Source organism: Aythya ferina (assembly GCF_964211825.1).
Source record: "Aythya ferina genome assembly, chromosome: 7".
Taxonomy (NCBI): Eukaryota; Metazoa; Chordata; class Aves; order Anseriformes; family Anatidae; genus Aythya; species Aythya ferina.
Window position 1 is genome coordinate 33157566 of NC_140302.1, and position 20816 is coordinate 33178381.

At 39.6% G+C, this 20816-nt stretch overlaps 1 protein-coding gene across 7 annotated transcripts in view; it reads left to right on the forward strand.

Moving 5' to 3' along the window:
- Window positions 1–20816, forward strand: part of PLEKHA1 (pleckstrin homology domain containing A1) — a 28771-nt gene that overhangs the window by 5442 nt on the left and 2513 nt on the right. Inside the window, exons 2-13 of one of the 7 annotated variants that reach the window (XR_014695272.1) lie at window positions 5488–5648; window positions 7556–7612; window positions 9227–9272; window positions 10837–10934; window positions 11636–11767; window positions 12722–12865; window positions 13096–13164; window positions 15428–15492; window positions 15979–16042; window positions 17319–17408; window positions 18555–18625; window positions 18773–18865. Coding sequence is in view for 6 of the 7 variants with exons in the window: in XM_084526837.1 (XP_084382963.1) it covers window positions 5508–5648; window positions 7556–7612; window positions 9227–9272; window positions 10837–10934; window positions 11636–11767; window positions 12722–12865; window positions 13096–13164; window positions 15428–15492; window positions 15979–16042; window positions 17319–17408; window positions 18521–18616 (1002 nt within the window). In the remaining variant the exon portion in view is untranslated. Of the gene's footprint in view, window positions 1–1768; window positions 1970–5487; window positions 5649–7555; window positions 7613–9226; window positions 9273–10836; window positions 10935–11635; window positions 11768–12721; window positions 12866–13095; window positions 13165–15427; window positions 15493–15978; window positions 16043–17318; window positions 17409–18520; window positions 18626–18772; window positions 18866–20816 lie in introns of those variants that run through there. The other 6 variants (XM_084526833.1, XM_084526837.1, XM_084526832.1 and 3 more) reach the window with 6 other exon arrangements.

Here is a 20816-nt window from a genome sequence, read left to right on the forward strand (position 1 = left end):
TGCCAGTGCTGCTTTAATCCTGTGTCCACGTAGAAGCAGAGCGTCTCAGGAGCTGGCTGTGGTGTTTCACACGTGGAGCTCGATGGCGCTAGGCTGAGTGATGTGCTTGCATTTAAATCTGAAACCTGCCTTCGGGTCTGTGTGTAAGAGGTGATCTCTTAATATTACAAAACTCCGCAGTTTCCCTCCGGCTTCTACTCCTCAGAGCCTTCAGTACACCGCACTGAAGCTAGCACAGCTCTATTTTCTTTTCCTGTTCTACTTCTCTCTGGTTGCATCTCGCTTTGAGTAACTCCGTATTGCCTCGTGTCAATATGAAGTGATAAAACCTGCTCCTGGCTCTCTGAGAGCCTTGCGCTTGTGCTTGGATTCTTTTGACTGATTTTATTTTATTGCTTTCTAGATTAATCTTCGCCCCTGAAGTACAGATGCACTTTGAGAGTGCATCTTGTGGCCTCGTACCATGGGATGCTTCCTCTCAAAACGCTTGTAGAGGTCAGGGCTGCTAGGTGAGCTGCTGGGGTTTTCTTCTGGCTCTCGAGAGGTCAGCAGTGGGCAGGAGTTCTGCATCCTCTGCTCTGCCTTCCCTTTTGTTTTTTTTTTTCTGCAACACCACAGCCAGGGTTTTGGGATACAAAAACCTCAAAACGGAGGCAAGGGGTTAAATGAAGAGCCTGAAACCTCACTTGTAGAAACTCCCGCAGGAATTTTGGAGGCAGCATCATGGCTCACCGTGCAACTTGTACAGCACCCTTGGGAATCGCGGACGGCGGAGTCGAGGAACATCAGGACGTTTTCCTGAGAACACCCCGAGGGCTTCACCAAGACAGAGGTGATGTTACTGCCGTGTAGCTGCAGGTGAAGAGCTGGGTGTGTGGCCGCATCTCTGGCTGGCTGCACGGAGTACAGCTGCGGTCAGTGCAGCTACACAAGTGGGAGATGAGGCTGCTGCGCTTTGGGGGTGTCCCAAAACGTGAATCCCCACCCAGGGATAGGTGCTGGGGGAGGGCCGTGCTGCTTGACGTGCCTCCTAGCATGGTTGGGGATAACACAGCCTGCTGGCACTCTTTTTTTTTTTTTAATTTTATATTTTGAAGACTAGCCTCATGTTTAAGAACTTCCTTGCAAGCAAATACTGCCCTTTGCAGCTGCTTTTTTTTTTTTTAAACCGCATTAGAGAAGAAATCTAAATTTAGGGGTCAGCATATCCTGGCAGCTTCCAGCTCTCACCTGCAGCACGCTGCTGATGGCTGCGTGTCGGTCGTGTCATCTGCTGAGCTCCACGGCTGCCGTGCCCTCTGGGAGAGAAATGGGACGGTGAAGCATCTTGGGGAAACAGCCAGGCCTAAATTATCCCTGGAGTAGCGCCCAGGTCATCCCTGCAGCTCCTGGGTTTGCTTTTTTTTTCCTGTCGTGTTTTGGTTGCTTAAGAAAATTGGGGATTTAAGGAGTCTGGGGAAGATGAGCGAGAAGTTGTCTCTGGACTTATCTACACAGTGCTCTGTGCTCCTACTGGAAAGCTGTCCAAGGGGCTGAAAATAAAGAAGTTTGAACAACTGTACTGAAGATTAATATGATTTGTTTTCGGCTCAGAAGAGCCTCTGGTTGTCCCAGGATTCCCCCCTTTATTGCGCTGTAGGAGAGCTTTCATTGCTGTGCCTTTCAGGGTGTACGCAGGACAGTCTGAGCTCATCCTTTCCCCTTGGGAAGCCAGGAAATGGCCAGGAACAAATAAAACCAACCCGAGAGCTGCTGGATTACAGCAGGAGGCTCTCAGTAACTGCTGAGAGCACCCAGTGACCGAGCTGTCCCCAAGGCCTTGGGGAAAAGCAGCCCCTCGAGGGGCTGGGGGTGCCACTGCCTTCCCTCTGCCAGCCTGAGCCGTGGGGAGGAGCTGTGGGCATGACTCAGGGCATGGTGTTGTGTTTATCAACCTGCTTTTATGGATGTTGCTCATCGTGTCGTAGAGGTGAGTAAGCAGTCGTGGATTTCTCTCAGTTGTCTTAACTTCAGCCCGGCCCGGTGCAATAACCTAAAAGTCTTCTATGGTGGTTTGAACTTTGGATCGAATTTCCAAATGCTAGCAGAGCAGGAAGTTTAAGTGTTTGTCTAAGTTAAATAAACAGTAATATATATATTGATATATATATATATAAACACATAAATTTCAGGGAAAATACATGTAGAATAAACCTAAAAGGCATTAAGGATCAGTGCCTGTCTTGCTTTATTTCTCAGCCCAACGTTCATATGGGTAGCACAAAGCCTGTTGCGTGTTCCCTTCATTCATACTGAGTTCCCCTGCCTGCAGTGAGCCAGCAGCTCTGTTTTTTTGTGCCTGTTGTGTAAATTAAGCACCAGCTATAAAAGAAGAGATGGAGCTATGGAGAAGCTACCTTGCACACCGCTTTCACAGCCTCGTACGGACTTTGTACTTGGAGTTTGGAGGAAGCCACCGCTCGGTGACAGAGGTAAACTCCAGAGCAGGTGTTGGCATGGCACTAAACATCGAAATGAGCGTAGGAGAGCTGAAACAGGCGGTTATAAATGGAGAACCGAGATGCCTCGTGCCTCGGCAGCTCCTCGTCGTGCCGCTGTGCCTTTACAGCTGCGGGCTGCGAGGAGGTGAGGTGGCCGCTGGCTGGTGGTGTGGTGCCCAGGAGGCCAGGCAGCCTTCGGCTGTGATATAAATCCCGAGGAATGTTGGTACACAGAGGAAAAGAGTGGTGAGAGGGGAAATCCGACAGAAGTTGGGCCGGGGCATGCACCTCCTGAAATTAATGCTCTGCTGCTGGAAAAAGGGATGTAAGGCTACAAAAATAAGCGAGACGTCCTGTTTGGGTTGTAACGCGGCCCTCGGAGCGAGGAGCTTAGGGCCACAGGGATTTTTTGTGAAGCAGCCCCAAGTTGCCTCCCGCTCCAGGGAGGGAAGGCAGGATAAAATGAGGTTGTATGCGATCTGCTACAGGGCTGATCCCTTCAGCTTTTTTCTCTCAGCCTTTTTATAGGCTTAGGTTGTAAAAGCTGGCAAAGAAAACTCTTACGCTGCTCCGTGCTGCAGAAAATAACGGTGTGCACATAACCACGAGCTGTGAAACGTACCAAGACTTGGAAGCTTGAGTTTTCTAGTCCCTGAAATGATAATTTCACACAGGGTAAATGGTATCGGTTACGTTGCATTCGTATACTTATCCTGTATTTTCATCAGAGGATAAAGGAATAGAAATAATATGTTGTGGACGAGAAATCAGCTGTTAGCACTTTGAGACAGAAAATCTGTATGGATTTATTCCCCCCTGTGGAAATTGATTTCTTAATGAATAAGAGAGCTGCTGCTGTTTGTGTTTCGCCCAGGAACAAACCAAGCAGTGCAGTTCAGCTGCCCCTGTGCTCACGGAGAAGCGTTTTGAACACTGCGCTCGCTTTTCCTTAAAGCTTTTCTCAAACACGGATCCTCCCCCGGGGGAGAGGGGCTTTGCAAACTCGGTTGGTTTTATTCGGCGGTTTTTAATCGATTTGTGTCTTGTCTCAGAAACAAGTTTTCCTTGTTTCGTTTTCTTCACATCTGCGGAGGAGGCAGCATCAGCCTGCTCAAACAGGAAACCAGCCACCAGAAGCTGCTTTTTATAGGCACGGGGCTCTTCTGGGCTTCAGAAACACTCCAGAGCAAGCTGAAATTGAGTCCCTGAAGTGTTCCACATTGAGGACGATTTAGGACAACGCTGGGAAATGATGATTTGAAGGTGTCTTGAGAGTGCTCGAGTGTTTGGGTTTGTTAGTTATGAGCAGAGCTCGCTTACAGAGCACATTGTAGGTCTGTGATACTGAAATTGTGAGCGCACACCAGGAGAACTTAATCACCTCAGTAAATCTTCTTACTTTCTGAAAGATCAAACCCGGGCCTTTGAAGTTGTGAACCATCATCACGTACCTTAAATGTGGAGCCTCCTTTACCTTTTGCAGGTGGGAAGAACAAATCGGTCAGGGCTCAGTGGGAGGCTCATTCCCATTTCATTTCCCTGTGTAGAAAATGTCTCACATCTCCTACAAGTGTGCTGACTTCATTTTACACAAAAATGCATGAGACTTTAAAATTAAACTGTTGCATTCGGACACACACACGGTTTTTAGCAGCCTGGCATCACCCTGAAGCTGTGGGCTCTGTAGGTTTTTGCTGGTTAGTGGGCTTAGAAGTGGTTAACAGAAATTGTTGCAGTCGTGTGCTGGAATCGTGACAACCCCAAATGATTTCTCAAATTCCTGCAGCACAATTTGAATCGTAGTCAAATTCTAGCTGGTGCTACAAAGCACGGGCAAGTAAGTGCAAGCAGATCTCTACATGCTTGTATATCTGATGCCCAGAAAGAAGTACATAAAGTGTCTATCTGCCAAAAATGAGCGCTGCACAGTGTGTGTAACAGTGTGTCGTGTCCTGCTGTGGTATCTCAGTAGCCATGTGCAGATAGTTATCGAGTGTCTGCCTCGTTATGAGTGCATGCAACTATTTGAATAAAATTAAGGAAATAATAAAAGTAAATTTCAATAAATATTAAACTTCCATGTTCCACCGAGGAAGCTGAAAGATTTTATGGAAAGGGTCTGAAGTGCTTACACCTTTTATGTCTTGAGTTAATATTTTTGGGTGTGGGGCATTTATTTTTAGCAAAATGTAAAGGCAACTGAGTTGTTATAGTCCTGCTCTAGTAAAGATTGGCATCAGCCCGATTTTACTATTTAAATGGTGACTTTTTGGCTTTTCTGTATTAGTATGGGAATTTACTTCTGGCCTTAGAGCTGGCTCTTAAGGTAAAAAAGCAAAGGGGGAAGAAAAAATGGAGCTGTAAAAGGAGAAGCAGGCAAAATGGGAATAAGTTAGCCCCACGTGGATATTGAGAATTTACTTTTGGACTAGCAAATGTGTTCGTGTCTTTGCTGCATGCAAAGGGTCATTTTCACTGCATGTGTAAGGATGAAAAATTGTCTGTTTATCCCATTGCTAACCATGAAGCTTCTTCTGTAGGAGAAAAGAGAAATGTGAACAGTGTTTTTAAAAAGCCCTTTTCTTGAACTTACTTAAGCAAATGTGAAAAACCGTTTTGGACAGGAGAGCTGCTGACAAAGATCCTTTCTTGACCATGAAAGGCAATGTCAAAGGAGGAAGTGTAAACCTAACGTTATCTCAGCTTTGTGCAAATTGTGAAGGGGAATCTGCAATTATTCTTCAGTGATTTTTGTAAAAACGAGTCTTAGTGCTCTTTTGTTTACTGCTTAGATAGCCTGAGTGCGTATTTGAAGGAAGTAAGAATGACCCGTCTAAAAATCCAGTGCTGGTTTTGGGAGGAAACAGCCACACTTCACTTACTCTTCCGCAGAAACTTCTTTAAGCTGCTAGCAGAAAGTGCTCAAAAAATAGTGGGTGGGCACAGGGCAGTTGTAAGCTCCGTAATGAGGAACCTCATGTAACTTGTATGCTTTTTTGTCCTGCAGTGTGATGTTCAGGGTCAGAAATGCCTTATGTGGATCGTCAGAATCGCATCTGTGGTTTCCTAGATATTGAAGAAAATGAGAATAGCGGGAAATTTCTGCGGCGGTACTTCATCCTGGACACGAGAGAAGACAGCCTGGTGTGGTACATGGATAACCCACAGGTGAGATGTTCTTGGCAACAGTTGTTTGGCCTCTGGCCATTTCAACTTTTTTTCCTTCAGTAAATTTGTTAAAAATCTGAAGAGGGGGGTTTAGTATTAGTTTTATGGACCTGGAAACGTTTAAAAAAAAAAAAAAAAAGTGAAATCATGTAAATCAGTGTTAGTGTGTGCAGCCTTTTAAAGAAAACAGGATTCATATTCTGCTTAAAGCACTACTAATTGCAGTTTACAGTAAAACATAAAAACTAACGTGAATATCAGCGAGTTGCCAGTGTATGGGAATCTCAGTATTGACGGGAGACTTGGGGATCAGATGGGAACTGGAGTTTGATACCACACTTGAATCAGTGACTAGTTTTCTAGCATGATATACTACATTTTTTTCTCTCAAATGTCTTGAATGTGCATTGCAGGTTCTCGCAGGCACTAGGTAGTACTGTACTGTGTAACCAGGTGAGCCAAATCATGCACTAGTTTCACTGTGCAGGTCTTTTATTTCACCTCTATGCCCGTTTGGGAGTTGTGCAGTGTTCCTTGCAGTGCTTGGGTCAGTTAGCTCTTTGTTACTTTACCTCCACAGAATCAGTCACTGAAAAGCAAATTCTAATGCTGCTTGCAATTGTGTTGCAGTGTGAATGCTATATGAAGGAGGAAAGCTTTTATCCATCATGGCTGAGAGCATCCTTCATCTAAAAGTTGTTTTCACAATGTGTGCACATCGGTGTTTTGTAGCGTAGGGGAGAGCAGATAATCCTTTAGGGTTTGGGTACTGAAGCAGTGACAGCAAAGGATCTAGGTCAGCTGACAGCAGTCTGCCAGAAGAATATTTGGACACCATTCTGTCAGGAAGAACGAGTTAAAAGGCAACAGAAGCCCAGTGTTCAGAGAAACAAGTGGAAAAGAAAATAAGATTGCGGCTTAATGAATGTGACATGTGACCAAATCATTCGGAAGCTCTTATTGAGGAGAAAAAAAAAATAACTTCTGGAAATAAGGAGATATTTCAAATGTTTTATCACGATGAGTTAAAAGAAGGCAATTCCTTTTTTCAGTTTCTTCTGTGACATATATCTAGGATGTGGTTAAAAGCTTGATCTGCTGCAGAAATTGCAGTTAGAGCCACTTTGTGGAGGCCTTTCTTAATCCTTAAAGCGGTGCAGCCCTTGATATAGGACGAGTCTATGGTGTGTGCAGAAATTCAGCGGGCTTTTTGTTCCTGGTAGAGCTGCTCTATTTGTATCTGTGAAAATCAGTTCAGCTGCTCAAAGAATCAGTGCTGTTAAGTCAGCATTGTGATGGAAAAACAACAGAGGAGTCCTATTTGGATTGTAAATATACATAGACTTGCCTGCAACTTTAGGAAGTATGGTGATCTTTACATTTTACCTTGTTTAACTTTGCATAGTTCTTCTAGTTGTATAGAAAGTGTCCTTGCTTTCTGGCCAGTAGCTTTAATATTAAAAAATCAGAGTCTGTTGTTAATGTTTTTGAAAATACGTGAGGCGGTCTTTGAAGTGTGTGACATAGTTGAGTGTCACTTCGTGTCCCTTCCGCCTGCCCAAGTCAAAACACATAAGACGCCAACATCTGTTGAGGAAAAAGTATTCTTTCCGGATTTCCTGGATGCAGACCTGCAGGAATCCTTTTTCCTCTAGTAAAATACATAAACCTCTGAAACAATTACTACTTGTATTGTTTCTAGCAGTCGTTCTGTTTTTAGTTGATTAACAGATGTGCGTATAATAAACAAGGAGTTTAGATCCTGTTGCAAGCATGCATTGTGTATTGTCTATAAAAACTTGCAGGGCTTTGTTTTTGTTTGTCAAATTGAATTTGTTTTTTGTGCATAAACACTGAATGTGAATGAGAATAACTCAGCTTCACCTTGTAACACTGATTTGTTTCAGAATCTTCCCTCTGGATCTCCACCTGTTGGAGTTATTAAACTTACCTATATTTCAAAGGTAAGATACATAAGGCACTGATTGCTAAATGTTGGTGGTAACTACCAAGAGATGCTTATAAATGCCTCAACTTTGGACAATTTTGAATTCTTCTTATGTAGGGCATGGCAAGCTTTTTTGCTTGTGTGCCAGTCCTGAATTTTAGTGAAGTGTTACAAATGCTCGAGTAGTACCAGGTTAAAATCAAAGCAGACAACTTAACTGTGTTGTATGGGTTTGTTTTCTGAGTTGAAAGGGCAGCTGCCTACTGCATAGAATTAATGTTTCTGATCGGTGTGTTTCAGTTCTTTACGAGCATTTGAATTCCAATTAGTCTTGGAGAAAAGATAGGGCATTTATGTAAGTCGTTGGGAGTGATAGTTTGCAAATGACTTTTCTATAAATTTCTCTGCACTATTAAAATACTTAGTTCTTTATACTCTCTGTACATTCAGTTCCAAATACTTGTAAAGGAAAATGGAGAACTAAGTCTCTGTGGTTAAACTTGCAGCAGATTCTGCATTGATAAATAAGTAGAGAAAAACGATTGACCTTCTGCTTCTATCACCTTTTTTTTGTACCTTTTCTTTGTGTCAGCTCTCTTGTTCTCATACTTTATCTCCCCATCTTCCATCCTGTATTTTTCATTCTTGTAAAGCTATCAGCGATGCTGGTTGTATCACGAGTACAGAAATGCCTGATGTGCTCATGTCCTTCCTCATTTCTTTCTCACACTACTTAATTTGACCAAAACCTCACATTTGTCATCTTAAGAAACGTGAAATCTTGTATCTCACTTCTAATGGACACAAGGGTGGTACAAGGGCACCTATGTGCCCTTGGGCACCTAGGCAAGCAGCTCAGTGTGCCAAGGCTCCACCAAACTGTGACAGCGTGGTTGTGCTGGCATTTGGGCCATTGAATAAAACACATCCAGCTGCAGGATGAGTCAGGACTGCTGTAACTGGCATTGCTAGACAATATCTTCATGCCCAGCCCTGTGCCACATTGAATAGTATGACAAAGGCTACTCATGAGTCCTCTTCCACGTGTCTAACTTTGCATACTTCTTCTAGTTATGTGTCCTTGGTTTCTAGCCAAGGAACGATTTTGAAGCAAGAGACTGCTTGGCCTTCTCTTCCCCCCTCACTAGAGGTGCTCTGTAATGTGAAAATAGCAGTCCCTCTCTCCTTTTCCCCTCCTTCCCAGTGGTTTAGAGAGTCTCTGAAGAAAAGTTGCTATTACTATGGTAAGGAGCCAAAATATAAGTGGTGCCCTTGAGAGTACTAAAATGTCCTTGAATTTTTAGTTCGGTTGAGAGATGGAAGTTCAAAATGAAAGCAGAAGCGTTATGTTTACAGATTTTCAATGTTTTGTCTGAGATTTTTCCCTTAATTAGGAAGGTAATGAATCCTTAAACTTAAGGAACAGGAGCATATGGCCTAAGCTGCCTCCTTAACATAGGATGTGCATCTTGAACTGAATTTTATAGTGTTTTTCTTTATATATCATTACACTTAACGAGCTACCTGATGCTGCTCATCCTCAAATTCAGCTATTTAAAAGAGAAAATTGTGATGTTTGATGCATGTTTTGTGTACACAGTAATATTTATGATGTTAATTTTCCTCCTAGGTTAGCGATGCAACTAAGCTAAGGCCAAAGGCAGAGTTCTGTTTTGGTAAGTTCTCGTGAGCAGCGTGCATGCCAACTGTGTTCTTCAGAAACCTGAAACAGAGATGTTCTGCAATTCTAGTACGAGATGCAGCTGGTGGTGTTTTTCAGAAATAACTTGTGTTCACTGTTTCCTCTTTAATAATGTTGGCTTCTTTGTGAGGTGTTTTTATGGCTTTTTCATGCATCAGCTTAACGAGGAGTAGGTGAGAGGGTTCTTTTTCAGATGTTTGAAGTTTCTGAGGCAATAATAAGCTAATTAAAAGCGATGGGTGTTTTCAGAGATGTGGCATGCCTGTCAGCTATGGAGATAAGTAATTTAACTGTTTTAATCTGTATTGCTCATAAAACAGTTAATTGATCTAAAACTACTGTCGTGCCTGCCAATGCTCTTACATCAAGTTTCAGCCTTTAGTGCTGCACTGAAGAAATAATTTGCTTGGGGTACCTTCTAGGTTCATTGCTGTTTAAGCTTGTTGCAACTTGGGTAAAGCTTTGTCTGCTCGTAAGTCCCTTTTTATTAGATTTTTCATATTTATAAGTTACTTGTCTAGAACTTAGCATAATTCCAGAATTTCATGACAGGCAACTTGCACTCACAAAAGTGCACACACAGCCTGGAATCAGCCGCTGCTCCGTTCATGAATAACTGTTCCTTATGGCTGCCTTCCCGTCAGCCTTATCTCAGCTGAAGGTGCTGAGAACGCCTGCGGGGTTGGAGGCAGCTCGCTGAGGTGCACCTCGCCGTGGGCAGTGTTTCACAGGCCAGGAGAAGGCAGCTCCGCTTGAACTGGGCAGATCCACAGCATGTGTTTGCTTTTAGCAACAACTTGAGCTGTTATGTTATAGGTAGGGCAGCAAATGCTTCAAAGTTCTGGGAAGATTTTATAAAATTCACCTTAAAACTAATTTCAGAATAGGTTTGTGAGATACCTAATCAGGATTATTTTGACACAAAGGAAGTATGTTTGTCCTTTTTGGATAAAGGACTGCTAGGTGTTGCTAGGTAGAATAAAAATGTGCTTTCACTGCTACGTCACTAAACTAAAATTTATTTTGTTGTGGCAATCTTACAGATGCTTGGTCCAGAGCATCATGTATTTACTAATCAATATTGATTTTCCAGAAATTAAGAATAAAAATCTCTGATTGTCATCATGTTAATGTGTTTCCTGCAAAGGTTAACATATAGTGCTCAGAGGACTAGGAAGAGAAACTTCAGAAATCCCTGATTATAAGCCTTGATGCTTAGGGAAGTTGAGACTGAGAAAAAGAAATCTGGGAGAAAATTCTGATTAAAACTCAAGGGTTTATTTCTATGTAATAAAAATATCTCGAACTCTGTATGCTGCAGATTAGGTGGAGAGCTTAAAATAAAAAAGGAAGAGGGGATTAAGGTGGTATTGTTCTGGCTTTTATGAATGAAGGTAGCCTCTCAAGTGTGCGTGCATCTTTAGATGACTTTCTAAAAATATTTAACTCAGTGGATTTTCTATCTGAAATTGTTCTTACGGTGTAAAGTTTGCTCTTAAATTTCAGTGGTTTTAATTTTCATAATGTTTTTTTAACAGTTATGAATGCAGGGATGAGAAAATACTTCCTACAAGCCAATGATCAGCAAGACCTTGTTGAATGGGTAAATGTTCTGAACAAAGCTACCAAAATCACAGTAAGTCATTTCGCTGATATTTGGCAGTGCTTTCAAGTGTTGACTTTCAAGGTGTATTATGTTTCCAGTTCTTCTACTAGAGTTGTCATTTCATCTCTGTAAAATGTTTTATTTAGTCTTCAAGACTTGAAGGAGCTGTACAGAGCCTCCCCCAGACTTGAGTTCATTTTAGTTTTTGCTTTTGGAATTGGACAAAAATGTGTTTTCAACTTTATTACAGCATCCTCAGTCTTTGTGCCACGTATTGGAATATGAATGAAAATTTCATACTGGTCAGAAATGCTATTTAAAAAAAAAAAAATCTTGATACCGTAGCACTGTGTTCATGGCCTTGCTGCAAGAGCTGCACGAGGTAGTGGGGAGTCTCCTTTCTACAGCACTTCCTTACTGAAAGGAAGTGAGAAATAACTACAAATTAGACATGCTTCTTGAAGATCAAGTATAACACTTAAGGCAAAGTTAGGAATTAATTTTGAGCGTTCAGTACACCTGGTGACTTAGCTTAGATAGCACCGGTTTTATTCTGAGGACTAAAGCTTAGTCATTGCAATGTATTTTCATGTAAATTGTTTCTAGCCTTTTAGAATTTAAGAACATTTCTGAAATCCTGCTGAAAACAAATTAACAATGCTTGAATAATGCTTAGAGTTTTTTTTCTTTTTCTATAAAACCTTACATTGATTATCATGTTTGACTTTGAGGTACCAAAGCAGTCCGATCCTCTGTGTCAAATGGATAATGCAAACCGTCAAGCTGAAAGCCCAGGTGGAAAGAAGCAAGTGTCTTACAGGACAGAAATTGTTGGTGGCGTTCCTATCATTACGCCTACCCAGGTAATAATTTCAAACCAAGAGGGGTGTTATTTGTTAGAGGGAGCTTTGTTATTTGATAGGTGAGAATAGGTCGTGTGTCATAAGGCAGCAGTCAGCTTCTAACCTTGCTCAGAGGACTGACGTTTTGATGCACACCTTTTAGTGTTACTAAGTGACTTTTTGAGGATTTTATTCCCTTTATACACGATTATAAAGAATTATACAAGGCTATAAATAACTACGTGAGTGGGCTGGTGCTCTTCAGTGTGCAAAAGAAATAACTAAAGGAGGATATAAGAGGTCTACAAAGTAACAATTGGCAGAAGTAGATGGCATGTGTAATGCATGAGAGTTATGAACTCCTTAACAAAGCTAGTAGTGGAACAAAGGGATGGAGGAGTTCCTTCAGTGAGCAGTAAAACGTGAGATTCTTCTTGCCAAGAGATTACATGGATACCAGAAACTTTGAGTTCAAGAGATTAAGCAGGCTTATGGAAGAAGCGGTCATGTGGTGTTAAACCTACAAAGCCGTATCTGTTTCTGGAAGTTCCCTGAGCTGAAAATAGCTGGAGGTTGGATTAATGTCATGTGAATGACATGTAAACACCTGAATTCTGTGCTGCATGGTCCTAGAAATTTTTGTTGTTGTTGCCATTTCGAGTATTTTGCCTGTGTGTATAGTTAATATTTAGTTTTTGTCTGACACTCTTCAACCTGAGTGCCTGTCAGTATCGCTTTAGAAAACTCGCACTTTCTTACTGTAACTTCTAAATGAACTTTGCAAGTTCTCAACCAGAGCCCTTAGAGCCTCAACAGTTGTCTCTAAAAATCAGTTGAAATATTTGGTCCTTTCAAAACAAAGCAGAAATAGGATTATGTGGGATAATACAAGTATTTCCTGAGTAGTCATAGGATGCTTATTCTCTGACCTTTAGAAAACCTGAAAATATTCTGAGCTTTCCTTTTTTTTCCTAGAAAGAAGAAGTCAACGAGTGCAGTGAAGGTGCTGACAGGAATTATCTGAAACGATCACAAAGTCACCTTCCTTACTTTACTGCTAAACATCCTCCAGATAATGCTATTATCAAAGCTGGCTACTGTGTTAAACAAGGAGCAGTGGTAAGTACTTGAGAGCAGTGGGTTTCATTAATTTTTAATGTTTCTTATAGGGTATTTGTGTTGCTGAGTTGCTATGATTTCAATGGAGGTTATTGCAAGAAAGATTAAAACTTCTGGAAGCTAATATTCTATTGCAACAATTTTTCAATTCTCCTTCCCTAAAGAATTGGGCAGAGACTTGCTGAATTTCTTTGCAGACTATGCATATAAAATATTTTTTCTTTTAACAGATGAAGAACTGGAAGAGAAGATACTTTCAGTTGGATGAAAACACAATAGGATATTTTAAGTCTGAACTGGTAAGTTTCCAATTGCTTGTTGTTTACCAGTGATACTTACAAGAAAATCTAAACTACACTTGTATTCAAAAATGTGGTGTTCTGCTCCTGAAACTCTTTGCTCTGTACTGTAATAACTCTTCGTGGTTGGGAAGAAGAAAAAACTTTTAGGGTGGTTTTTAACTTGGACTTAAGTCTTCTCTTTGTGAATCTGTGAGTAGGGCGTTGAATGACAGTAGGGTGTATTCTGTAATCACGTTAATTTTTTTTAGTACTTTATGTTACTTTGTACTTACATATACTTTGTTCTTGAAACAACTGATCATTATAGGGTGCTTATCATGCAAACGATGGGATCTTTCCCATGGCAGCTAAGATGTGTAAAGAATTCTGCTGTTCAGAGGCAATGCTTACAGAGTTTGTTTGGGTTTCATCTTTATTCCCCACTCATAGCTCTTGAACCTCTTGATGAATTTTGACCAAATGTTAAGTGCCTTCAGGGTTCATTTGAAAATAAAGTGGGAGGTACTGGAGATAGCGTGGAATTCCTTCCAACAGAAAGCAGGCCAACAAACAGGAGAAAATCTGTACACGAGGCATGAAACCTTAGTGTTCCAAATCAGGTAGACTGAGTTTACAGGCTAAATGTAAGAAGGAAAATGTCAAGAAGCTGAGTTTTAGGCTATTTCTGGAAAAAATCTTTTTGGAAGTGTGGGGTCTTTGCCTTGAAGGAAATAAGGAAATAAAACAGCAGCAGGAGTTTGATCTTGTTGTTGTGAAGCAGTCAGCATAATGCAATTCTGACATGTTGCCTAAAATAAAACTTTGATTTTAGTTGATTTTTTTTTAAAATCATACAACCTGAGTGCAGATTACACACTAATAAATTCCGACTCTGCAAAGAATTGTACTGTGAGAGTCTGCTATAGAAATATTAAAAATGCATATGCTTTTAGTGTTTCTGTCATCATACTCCTTTCCAGTTTAACTATTTGAAGAATTGAAATGAAGAATTTAAGATCTTGTAGCGTCTTCTATTCTTTGTGCTAATATCCTCTTGCTATAGTGTGCTCTTACAAAACAACAAAACTATCAAAAGAACTCCAGTTTTGAAAATTACAAACTTTTTTTCTTTTAAGGATCTGTTCTTTTCAGTTTGAGGAAGAGCCCGTGTCTGTCCTCTGGTGGATTATAGTGTAGTATACGCAGTATTAGTCTAGGAGAATAGTTTCTGAGCTGAGGTCTGCTAAGCCTGTGACTTTCCCAGAATGTTCAGCTTTGTGGTTTTCCCTTAAACATATCTGTATTGCTGGGGAAGTCTTGCAGCTCATGTTTGATGTATTACTTTGAAAACTGTTGTAAGGGATGGGTGAGCCCGAGAAGACTGAAGGGTGAAGAAAGAAGGGCAAAATAACTGAGAACATAGATTTTAAAACTGTTCTATGCTATAGGAACAAATGATCAGAACTGACATTTGAGAGTTGTTTTATTTGGGTGAAATTCACTGTTCACTATACTAAAATAACTCTTTTAAGTATATATACTAGAAATTGTAATTTAGAGGAAGTCATTCCATAGTTGGCAGCTTTTGTTTGTTTGCAAGCTGAAGTAGTCCATTGTAACATTGCTTAAAGAACACAATAGGAGATGAAATCAGTTTTTTTTTTACTGCAATAACTGCAATAGCCACATGAAAATAATAGTGGAAATACCTTTTTTTCAAGAAATCAAATTAACCTATGTGTAATATTACTTTATGGCAAAAAATGAACACTCACTTGTTTTCCTACTATACGAAGCTTTGGCAGTATTGTAACACTTGTGTTTGGTGCAGTAATAGAATTTTCAGGTGCTTTAAGAATATTTTTTTCTATAGGTTTTGTTATGTTTTCATTCTATGGTCAGTACAATTGAAAATAAATAGAAATACTCCTAGAGCTGTGTCATGCTGTACACTGAATAAAGCATCTCTTTTCATGGCATTTCATTGTACGTTAATATAGTGACAGTCCTACTGAAATAATCTGCTGTTTGTTTTTCCCCTTACCTCTTTGTTTGACATCCTCTTCACTGCAAGTGCCATGGTTGGTTTAATACTAAAATAAACAAATAAATAAATCTTGGTTGACATCATGCTTTGAAGATGTGACTGTCCTCATTTATGCAGGTCTGCTGCAATAGTCTGACCTGATTTTTGTTTTTTTGACGATATTCTAGTTGTTAGATATACTCTGCTAAAGTATTTTTACCTTTTTTTTTTTTTTTTTTTTTTTTTTTTTTCTAGGAAAAGGAACCTCTCAGGGTTATACCACTTAAAGAGGTCCATAAAGTTCAGGAATGCAAGCAAAGGTGAGGAGAGAAGCACTGAAAAATCAAGGACTTGACTTGATACACTTCGTTATCATGACTAGACTACTTGGTGGAAACAGTGGAGAGCTTTTTAATTACTTCTGTTGACTTATGAATGTGGTACTTAAACAGACTACTATTTAGGAATAATACTTTGAAAGTCAAAACAAAAATATAAATGTGAAGTTTTGCAGAAATCTGACTAGAATAATAAATATTTAAACTTAACATGTTTGAGAGTGTTCTAACTAAAAATAACAAGTTGCACTAATTACTAAAGAACCTTAAGACTAAATTGAGTATGAGGTGCTGTTCTTTTTCCACTTGGCACTTGCAAAAGAAAAAAAAAGTGAGTTTAGAGATAAAGAATGCAGAGATCTTCAGCCCTCAAATACACCTCTTTGGTTCTCTGCACATCCTAGAATATTTATGAAATGAAGTAGGAAAGTTGAACTTGTTGTTTAAGTATTTGTGTTTCCTTTGCAGTGATATAATGATGAGAGACAATCTCTTTGAAATTGTAACAACTTCTCGAACCTTTTATGTACAGGTAATTTTTCTTAAAACTTTGGGCAAAACCAGGTGACTGACATAGTCAAAGCAAAGCAGCGCTGCCATTTTGCTTTTTAAGTTGTACTTGAACATGCCATGACTTTTAGAGGAAATGCAATCTTCATATTTCAGAATAAGTTGTGTATAAGAAATATAACACAGAACACCAAGTGTTGGTAGTATATAAAAGCAATGAACAACAAATCGTAACGTGATGTTGTTGTTATTTGGGTCTTCAAATTCTGTAGTATCAACTCAATATATTAAATCTTTTATTATGTGGTACTGTAATTTTACTCATAGTAATAGATTTCTCAGATTCAAATTAAAATGTCTACCCCATTAAAATATCTGCTAAAGCATTAGAACACTTAGGCTTCGTATCTGAAGATACTGTTGGTGAAATGCATCCATAAGTACTTTATTTGGTGCATCTTTACCATGTTATCTTTTAAATGTGTGGATATAATGCAAATCACTCAGCTAGACAAAGTGAATCTTTGTGGGAATGTGATGCTCTTAGTACTGTCTCTCCTGTTCCTGCAGGAGGAAATAATTTGAGTTTCTCTTGTAGGATCAGAAAGGCCCGTATCATCTAATACAGGCAGTGGGGCCAGATGCTGAGTTTTGAGCTGTCTTATGGCTGAACATAATTAAGTGACATATTATACAAAGTTTTTGCTGGGTTGATGTGCTAGTTTTGTAAAGCTGCCAAATGGTGAAGAGGGAGCTTTAGCTTTTTAATCTGTCCCCGGATAAGCTCACCCTTGACACTCGCTGTTAATCTACTGCATTTTTTTAAGACTCTTGTTCTAAGTAAATGTACAGATGACCCTGAATATAGACTGCTTCTTATTTTACTTTAGCTCTTCAGTAATTACCTCATAGGAGTAAGGTGCAAAGAAGTAAAATGAATGAAAAATACGGAAGCTTGTGAACGGTTTCATTGTGAACAGTTTGCTGAGAGGGGTCAGCGGGTCTCCTGTAAGAATTTCTGTAGGTGCTTTAACTTATTTGTTTAAAATAAGCAAAAATTGAACTAGAATACATGTATGTAAACTGTGTGTATACACACTGCGTATTTTATAGAAGTACATGCATAAAATCTTGCCCTGAATTTACTATTATAAGAAATGTCAACATCAAAAAATGCAAGTCCCTTTGGCTTTAAGTAACAGACTACTAAAATAGGCTAAGGCTGTGATTTTGATGCAGACAGGAGACTGTAAGAGTGAAGAGCTGGCGTTAACCATATCTCCTGTTGTTTGGTCCAGGCCGACAGTCCAGAAGACATGCACAGTTGGATAAAAGCAATTTCTGGGGCCATTGTAGCACAGCGGGGACCTGGACGATCAGCGGCTTCCGTATGTTACTCTGAAACTTAGAGAAATGCAATTAGTTCACGTTGACTTGTGCACATGAAGTTCTAGTTGTTTTTCCTTTTGTCTGTCCTCTGTCCTGTCCTGTAGTAACACGGCATCTTTGCATGAAATTCATACAATTGGCATAAATTTATGCACTTTTAATTGAGCACTTATCTTAGTCTTACCTATATATTCTGCTTCATGTGCATTGTACTGTCTTGATCACGTAGATAACACAAGTGCTAACCTATAAAAATTCTTCAAGATCAGTTGGATCTTTTGTCACCACGCCACTAATAGTTCACAAGTAAAATTGAGCCTTTCTAATTACTGCGAGGCGTTTTTGATAATTGCTGAATTTTGCATTCAAGTAACAAAATCCTAATTTGATTTTAACAGCTATCACTATTACACTGTCATTGTCTGTTTTTGATAGTTTGTGTATGCAGATTCACATTTAAAATAATTTTTTGGAGAGAGATCTGCTCGCATGAATTAGCTTTTGCTGTCGGAAGCTCTGTGGGCACCATCTAGCACTGCTGAACTGAGGCACTGTGACAAATCTTACTGTTTCTGAAGCCACGTGGATGCCAGCATTTCATACATACTTGCATTTAAGCTGTACCAGACCTTCACTGCTTTTCCACAAGTTAATGTTCCTTGTGCTGAAGGCTACTGCAGTGTCACAGTGCCTCCAAGTATGTCCAGATAAAACAAATGGAATACTTCCCAGTTCAGATGCTGCACGGTATGGCTTTTCTCTGTTTGGCTGTGGGATGTTTTGTAATAATCTGAATATATCATCACCCCCGTAATCTGAAATCTAGTAACTTAAATCTGGTCTTTGAAGATGTACTTTCATAGATGTTGTTTCTGGTGTTTGAATCTAAGCTCTCAATTATTTTTTGCAACTGAGAGCTGGTTTTACATAAAACATCCTATTATAAAACTCGCTATTATAAATCTTGGTTTGGGGGTATGAAAATATGCAGGTAACTTTTCTTTGTGTATGCTTTTTTTTTTTTTTTTTGTGGGGCTAACTGAGCAACCTAGCTATTACTGTCTGCATCACTTTTCTTTTTCCCTTTCTTCTCTTCTTTCCCCAAGTATAGGTTACTCTAATCTTAGCTTTGCACTGTGTTCCAGATGCGGCAGGCCAGAAGGCTGTCGAATCCTTGTATACAGAGGTATACATCAAGAACTGGTGAATGCAGCACGTATGTGGGCTCTCATGTAAACTTGCCTTCTTAACAGAGGGCTAGAACTAGAGACTAATTTGCTCTATAAAAAAACTAAAAATGATGCTACCTGTTATCATTACCATTACTGAAAACTAACTCATAAATTATATCATTCACTTACAGGTTTGCTCTTTTTTTCTTGCTTTTAAAATAATTGGAATTAAAGTGATAAAAACAACTATTTGCACTTCAAAGTATAACAGATATTAAAACACAGTAAGTTATGTAATGTCACTTAAAAAGGAAAGTATTAAAACTAATTTGCATGAGAGTTCATATTTCCATTTTACTTTACATTTTTTTGAAACTGTGCAAAAGCAAAATTAAATTTCAGCTACCCACAAACTAATACAGATGCGTGCACGCAAAATGCACGTCTTAACTCTAGTAATTGGAAGGATAATTCTGTAGCCTGATTTGCATGGCTTATAAGTCTCTGCATGAAATTATTTGTTCATAGAAGCGTTATAATGTGTAATTGGTGTGCTGTTCAAAGCAGTACACCTTAAGAGTAATAAAGCAGCATAGTCTCTTAACTGTGAAATTACAGGCAGTGTGGGTAGTAAAATCTGAGTATTCTTTGGTTGATTTTTTTTATCAATTTTTAGAGATCTTGTCATAACTTCCCTTATTGTTGTCCTACTTGTTCAGCTACAATTACTAATAGAAAGAAGAACAGTAGTAAATCACTACATCATATGTTCTCCTAAAGCAAAGGTTTTTCTTAAAGTGAATCATCAAGCCAGGTATGAAATACAAAAATGTGTATATAATGTGAAGTACTTCACTGCATTTGAACTTTAAAATTGAATTTCCAAAAAAAAAGAACAGCTTCTTCACCCAATAATACTAATTCAAAGAAAAACTACATTATTATTATTTGGCAGAAACCACTGTGATTAGATTTTTGAATCACTGACATAGCATTCTAAAAAAAAAAAAAAAGTGGAAAACTGCTATTGAGAAAGAAAACAGGTATTTCACTTAGGATTTATATTTGCATCTTGGACACATCTGTGATGGGATTTTGCTAATGTGCTGGAAAGTGGCTCGATTTCTGTGCACACATGGTTTCCCAGATTGAAGTTTCATGTACTAACACTGGTGATGGCAGAAGTGGCAGTAGCTACAGCTCCTAATACGTGCAGAGTGAAGTATTTGGTGCATCTCTGCATGTCATTCTGATCGTATCATTTAACGTAGCATCCTGTGCTGTCTTAGATACCCCCAGGTATCTGAGACATCCTTACAGAGCTGATAGGTATGGTGCAGAATATGAGAAATCTTCTTTCCTGGAGATGCAGCTGTAGGTGAGGCAGGATATCCTAATGTTGTGATCTAAAGGGGTATCTGGCCTGTGGGTGTATAGAGGTCACCACAGTGGTTTGCAGGATAACAAAATACACAAGTTTATAGAGACTTTATTTTCTAAAGATTTGTGATTATTACAGATCACCAAAGATCTTTAAGATCTGAGAGGTCACCTCTAGGGGTCTAGTTAAGAAAACCGATCTCAGAGGAGACCAACCAGACCCAAAGTGGGCTCTGAAAGGGGTCTGAGGTAGCATAGTTTGAGTGCAGAGTCGATTTACATCATGGGGTATGGAAGGTTTAGAAGTGAGTCTGAAAGTCAGGAGTCAACCTGATGTTCCAGCAAAGATTCAACATGTTTAGAATAACCAAGAGAAGCAAGAAAAGAGGCAGCTCTTTTTCAGAAAGAGGCAGCCTCCGTTTTGGGTAAAATCTGGGGCCTTTTTTGTATTATTTAGACATAAAAGGCTGTAGGGTAGCAGCACCAGATTTAGGACGTGAGTGCCTGTTGTATGTAAATGATTAAATACATTTCTTTCTCTGAAAAATGTCACTGTCAGTAGCCTTTTAAGTGCACATCTTCAAATGGTAACTTAAGATACTAATGAAATGACAAGCCTCAATTTGCTGCACTACATTATAAAGTCTAAAGAGCTGCTGAGCTTGATTTGAGAAATTTAATTCCGTAAAATGAAGAGAATGATGTTGCTGTCACATACTGCTGTAAGCTCACACTTAACACACTGCCTTGAGAAAGCACTTGCCTCCTCCTGCTGTGGCTGTTGCTTTGCTTTGTACATTTCCTGTCTTGATTTTTTTCTGGGAGAAATCTGAAGCTGCATCTTCCTGAAGTGAT